At 45.9% G+C, this 6,066-nt stretch overlaps 1 protein-coding gene across 1 annotated transcript in view; it reads right to left on the reverse strand.

The window, feature by feature from the left end:
* LOC145389882 (sodium-coupled monocarboxylate transporter 1-like) overlaps positions 1-5,044 on the reverse strand; it is a 51,579-nt gene extending 46,535 nt beyond the window's left edge. Inside the window, exons 1-2 of the mRNA XM_080265010.1 lie at positions 4,988-5,044; positions 2,135-2,380 (exon numbers count right to left, since the gene is read on the reverse strand). Coding sequence (XP_080121136.1) covers positions 2,135-2,380; positions 4,988-5,044 — 303 coding nt within the window. The remainder of the gene's footprint in view (positions 1-2,134; positions 2,381-4,987) is intronic.
* Positions 5,045-6,066: the final 1,022 nt, after the last annotated feature.

The following is a 6,066-nucleotide window of genomic DNA, read 5'->3' on the forward strand; positions in this document are numbered from 1 at the left end:
GTGAAAGCTGGACAAATGTGGAGGCATGCATGGAAAAGTTTGAAAGGAATGAGAGGGTATTTTTGATTGGAGATATGAATGGAAAAGTAGGGAATGTGAAGGTGGATGGAGTAGTTGGTGAGTAGGGTGTGCCTGCAGAGATGGATGAGAATGGCAGTGCTTTAGTGGATATTTGTGCTGGGAGGGGGTTGGTGATAGCTAATACACTTTTCAGGCACAAAATAATCCATTGGTATACGTGGCAAGTGTAAGAAGGATGGGTGGTGAACTGAATGAACGGAAGGCAATGACTGATTATGCGTGTGTGGATGAAAGGATGAGAAGGTGTGTAATGAATGCAAGAGTATATACAGGTTCGGGGAGTGGACTTTCTGACCACAACTTTGATGGTGGTAAGAATCAAAGTCCAAATGAAATGGAGAAATAGAAGATGGGAAGGGCAGAAGGAAGTAGTTAACACAAGGAGGGTGGAAAAGTTACAAGAGATGGGAAAAAAGGCAGAATGGAAGAGGAAAGTGGAGGAGCGATTAGGTAAATATGAACTGGACCAGATGGGGGACGTGGAAGGTGTGTGTAAGATAGTCACAGAAGAAATCTGTGGAGCATGAAGTGGTGTGTGGGGTGAAGAGATGACAAAAGGGGATGCAGGGAACAGCATGGCAGAATGAAGAGATGAGAGAGGCTGTGGCACAAAAGAAGAAAGCAGTAGTCAGTGGATGAGAAACAGGGGCATACAAGAAGTTTAGAGACGGAAGAGAGAGTTAAATGTCGACAGGAAGAAAGAGTTGAAAAGATTAGTAAGATGGAATAAGAAGAGAGTGGATGAAGAATTTGGAAGGAACTTGAGTGTAAAGTGGAGGGAATGTAAGGAAATGTTCTGGAAAGAGGTATAGAGAGTTAGACAGGTTGCCAAAAAGGTTAGTTGGGGAGTGAAAGATAAAAATGGTAGATTACTAGTGGAGAAGGGAGAAAAAGTGAGTAGATGGAGAGAACACTTTAAGGAACTGTTAACACAGAGAATGAAAGTAACGCAAGTATAAGCAGCTGTGGAATGGCTGAGAGAAGGAGGGATATGAGAAGAGAGGAAGAAATCAGTAAAATGGAAGTTGTGGACGCAATGAAGAAAGTTAAAATGGGGAAAGCCCCAGGAATTGATGAAGTGTGTGGTGAAGTGCTGAAGCATGGGGGAGAGAGTGTAGTAGAATGAATGTGGAAGATGTGCAGATTGGCCTGGGAGGAAGGTAGAATCCCGGAGGATTGGAAGTCAGGTTTAATTATTGCCCTGTACAAAGGAAAAGGGGAAAAGAAAGTGTGCGGTAATCATAGGGGCAATTGTCTTCTTAATGTAACAGGATAAGTATATGATAGGATACTTATTGACAGAGTTAGGGAAATAACAGAGGAATTAGTTGGAGAAGAACAGGGAAGTTTTAGGAGTGGAAGAGGTTGTGTAGATCCGACATTCATTCTTACACCTTTAGTGGAAAAGTTTCTAGAGAACAGAGAGAAGTTGTATGCGGCCTTAATGGATTTGGAGAATGCATATGACAAGGTGGAGAGACGAGGATTGTGGAAAGAATTAAGAATAAATGGAGTAGATGGGAAGTTGTTGAAGGCCGTGAGCAATATATATGAGGGTGCTAAGGCTGCAGTGGGTGTGGATAATGAACTGAGTGAATTTTTCTATTTGAAGGTTGGACTGAAACAAGGATGTGTCATATCTCCACGGTTGTTCAGTCTGTATATGGATGGGGTTATAAAAGAGATACAAGGTAGGTCAGTGGATGTTGGAGCGGCCCTAGTGCCATAGTGTCAGCTCGTGGAAAGGAGCCTAAGATCTCTTCCCAGGGTGATGGGAATATACTTATAGAAGTGTCTTTCCCTGGTGAGAGCTCCCGTTTACTATGTCTGACCTCAGTCTCTGATGCAGCCATTACATGTGTTCCTCATGACAGTTTCAACCAATGTAAGGGTGTCGTATTTTCCCGTGACTTCCTCTGATACTCAAAGGCAAGGTTGTTGGAGGAACTACGGTCATCTGGTGTGATGAAGGTTGGCCACCTTCAGAAGAAAATCAATGGAATTTTGGCCCTGACCCCGACCTGGTTTCTGACATTTGACAAATTAACGTTGCCTGCATCTGTGAAACAGCTTGGCTGTTGCTTCCTGTGATGCCATATGTGCCAACCCCAAAGTGCTGCTTCCACTGCCAGAGGTATGGGCACGTTAGCCAATTTGCCGTCGTGCACAGGCTGGCCTTCTTGGTGTCTGTGTCTCCTGTGGCAGACCAAGCCATACCAGCGACTGTACAGGACTCCTTAAATGCTCTTACTGTGGAGGTCCTCATGCTGTCTCTTCTGAAAACTCTCCAAGATACTGCCTGGAAAAAGAAATTTTGTCCATTCATACACGTGAGAGGGTTTCGTTTCCTGATGCAAAAAGGAGAGCCCAGACTCTCTTCTTTCAGCCTGGGATTACTTATGCTTCTGTTCTTTCTGGAACGTCAGTGCGTCACCCTGTATCTCAGAGGCAGCCTCGACCCATTCCAGTACCCACTCCTTCAACTTGTGATTTGGAGAATGCTGTCCTCATGGTTAGTACTGCTTGTGAGAATGATGTTTGCTCGAATGGTGATCAGACCGTTTCCACCCCCACATCGGTGGCTGACGGCTTGCACACTTCTGTGATGGTGGCAGATGTCCACATTGACCGGACTCCTTCTCCTGTCTTACCCGAGGCTCCATCTGTACCTGGCAAGCATCACTGTTGTTCGTCAGAGTCATCTGGGCCTAAAGACCGGCCACCTAATGTTTCTGTTGTCGACCCTTGTGTCAACACCACTCCTGTTCACTCTGCCCAGCTGGCTGAGGGATCTAGCCATGTGACAGCTGAAGCTGATGGTTCACCTCTGGTCTGGTCCCCACCTGGGGATGTTGTTGGACAGCTTGTTGGTGCTTCAGATCTGAAGCATAGGATGTCCTCCTCAAATGATTCAAGTCCTGTGGACTCTACTATCACTTCCGGGGCTTCTGGTGGGGGCACTGGTCGTCCTACATCTCCAAAGGCTGCCCCCAAGCTGTCTTCTAAACAAACTGGTATGCCCACTCCAAGACGGAGTGTTGTAAAACTTACTTCCTCGTCCTCACGTTTGCCTTCGGATGTTAGACTCAGGGTGCGAGTTTCTGGTGCTGGGCAGGCTCCTCCGAAGGGCGTTCATAAGCATCAATCCAAATCCACTTGCTTGTCAGGTTTACAGTCCCGCACTTAATCATCCCTCCACTATAGGTTCTATCATCCAGTGGAATTGTTGGGGTTTGCGTGCTAACTATGAGGAACTGTGTCATCTTGTTTCTCAGTTTACTCCTCTGTGCATGTACATCCAGGAGACCATGGTAGGTGATGCTGTTCCTTCCAGTCCTTCTGGCTGCCATGCCTTTTATTCTGATCCTGTGCCAGGCCAAAGTCGTCATGGTGGTGCTGCTATCTTCCTTTGCCAGGATATTCCATACAGTCATCTGGACACCTCCACTCCCCTGCAGGCTGTTGCTGTCTGGATGTTTTTACGTTGGCAGTATACAGTTTGCAGTTTTTATCTTCCTCCTAGTGCCACTGTTGAAAGGGCGGATCTGGAACGCCTTATTCGCAGCCTTCCTTCAATCTTTCTGTCACTAGGAGATATGAATGGTCACCATCCACTATGAGGAAACAGTGAGGCCAACCCTCGGGGTGTCATGCTGGCCTCTTTAGTGGATGATGATGAGTTGGGCATATTCAGCTTCAATAAAATGACTTATTTCCATAGCCAGACTGGACCTTTTACTGCAGTTGATTTGTCCTTGTGCTCAGCTGATGCTGTTTTAGATTTTACCTGGGGTGTGTTGCCAGACCTTTACTGCAGCGACCGTTTTCCGTTACCCGTAACTGCTAGTGCAGGTGGACTTCAGCCACGTCTTCCTCGCTGGCTTCTGGATAAGACTGACTGGCCACGTTTCAGGGAATTAAGTTCCACTTCCGTTTCTTTCCATGAGTTTGGCTGTCATAATGAGGCAGTGTCATATTTCAATGACTTGTTGGACTCAGCAGGCCTTTTATCTATTCCAAGAACGAGTGGTAAATTTCCTAAACGTCCGGTTCCTTGGTGGAACTCTGAGTGCAGTTCTGCAGTGAGAGCTAAACAAGTCGCCTTCTCTCGACTTTGTTATCACCAAGGGGATCCTCAGTATTTGGTGGCTTATCAGAGGGCATGAGCTCATATGAGGAGGGTTTTGAAGGAGGCCAGGGGTTCATCGTGGAAGAGTTATGTTTCCTCTATCAGTTCGAGGATTTACAATACTCAGATGTGGAACTGGGTAACGAAAATTTCAGGGAAATTTACTATTCCTTCCCCTCCTGTTTTATCTGGAGCAGGTAGAACTGTGGCTGATCCTTTTGCTGTTGCAGAGTTGCTTGTCAATCATTTTGCAAGTGTGTCACAGAAGGATGCAGATAAGGCATTGGCTTGCCATCGTTGGCGCTTAGAGTCTCGTGGTCTCAGTTTTGCCTCTTCTGGGGGAGAGTCTTACAATGTTCCATTTTCTATTTCTGACCTCCAGGCGGCTCTGTTGCAGTGCCATGATTCCTCTCCTGGTTGTGATGATATTCCATATGCTTTTTACCCCACCTGTCTGATGAGTCCGCTTTGTTTTTGCTTTCATTATTCAGTAAGATCTGGTGTTCTGGTGAGTTTCCAACTTGTCGGGGTGTTGCTGTGGTTATTCCCATCCCCAAACCAGGTGAGAACCATCTACAGGCGATGAATTAAAGGCCTATTTCTTTGACTTCTTGTATATGTAAAGTTCTAGAAAAGATGGTCAGTGTTAGGCTTCTGTGGTTTTTGGAGAGAGGTGACTTCTGATCCCCTGCCCAGTATGGTTTTCAAAAATTACGATCTACCTCTGATGCGCTACTGTCCATGGAATCTTCTGTCTGTGAGGTTTTCTCCACAAACCAACACTAGGTCATGATCTTCTTCGGTCTGGGGAAGGCATATGACAATGTCCGGCATCATGGCATTTTACTTTCTCTTCATGAACTTGGTCTTCGTGGGCCCTTCCCTATTTTTATTCAGCTGTTTTTATCTAACTGTTTTTTAAGGGTCCGAGTGGAAGGAGTGCTTTCTAATGCCCGGGCACAAGAAGATGAAGTACCACACGAGAGTATCCTTGGTGTTACTCTCTTTGCTGTGTTCATCATCAGCGTAATCAGTGTACTTCCTGAAGGTGTACGAGGCTCACTACATTTCGATGAGCTCTCAATTTCCTTAACCACATCCAGAATGTCTCTGATAGAGAGGAAGTTGCAGCTGGCTCTTAATAGAATTTCTGCCTGGCAGAGTCTCGTGGCTTCCATTTTTCTTTCACAAAGATAGTGGCTATGCATTTTTGTCGTCTTCAGGGGTTCACCCAGACCCTGACTTGTATCTCTATGGTCGGAGAATATCCTGTGTGGAGGAGACGCGGTTTCTGGGTCTTCTGTTTGATAGACGACAAACCTGGGTTCTTCATATTCGTTCTGTTAAGGCGGTTTGTATTAAATGCTTTGAGCCTTTTGAGGGTTTTGGCTCATACCTCTTGGGGTGCTGACCATCAGACTTTGCTCCTCTTGCACAGGTCTCTTATTCTTCCTAAACTTGAATATGGGTGTGAGATCTACTCCACTGCAACAGATGTTCGTCTCCAGTTGTAAAATTCTGTGCATCATGCTGGTGTACGTATGGCAACCAGGGCATGCAGGTGATCCCTGATTTCAAGTTTGTTGGTGGATTCTGGTGTACTCCCCTTGGATTTGCGACACGAGTCATTGATGATGAGGTATTGGTATCATCTTCATCGCATTCCGGACTCAATTTCTTGTGCCACCATCTCCTAAAATTCCCGATCTTCTGTTTATAACACCCGTTCTAGTTTCCCAATGCTTTTGGTTACAGGGTGCAGTCTGTTATGTTAGCTCTCTCTGTTCCGAGACTGGCAGTTTGTCCACATCGGATCCCTAGGGCGGGTATTTGGCTACTCCCTCGTATGACATTTT

This window comes from Coenobita brevimanus, chromosome 14 (assembly GCF_032717465.1).
Source record: "Coenobita brevimanus isolate Jiangsu-jjx chromosome 14, ASM3271746v2, whole genome shotgun sequence".
Lineage (NCBI taxonomy): Eukaryota > Metazoa > Arthropoda > Malacostraca > Decapoda > Coenobitidae > Coenobita > Coenobita brevimanus.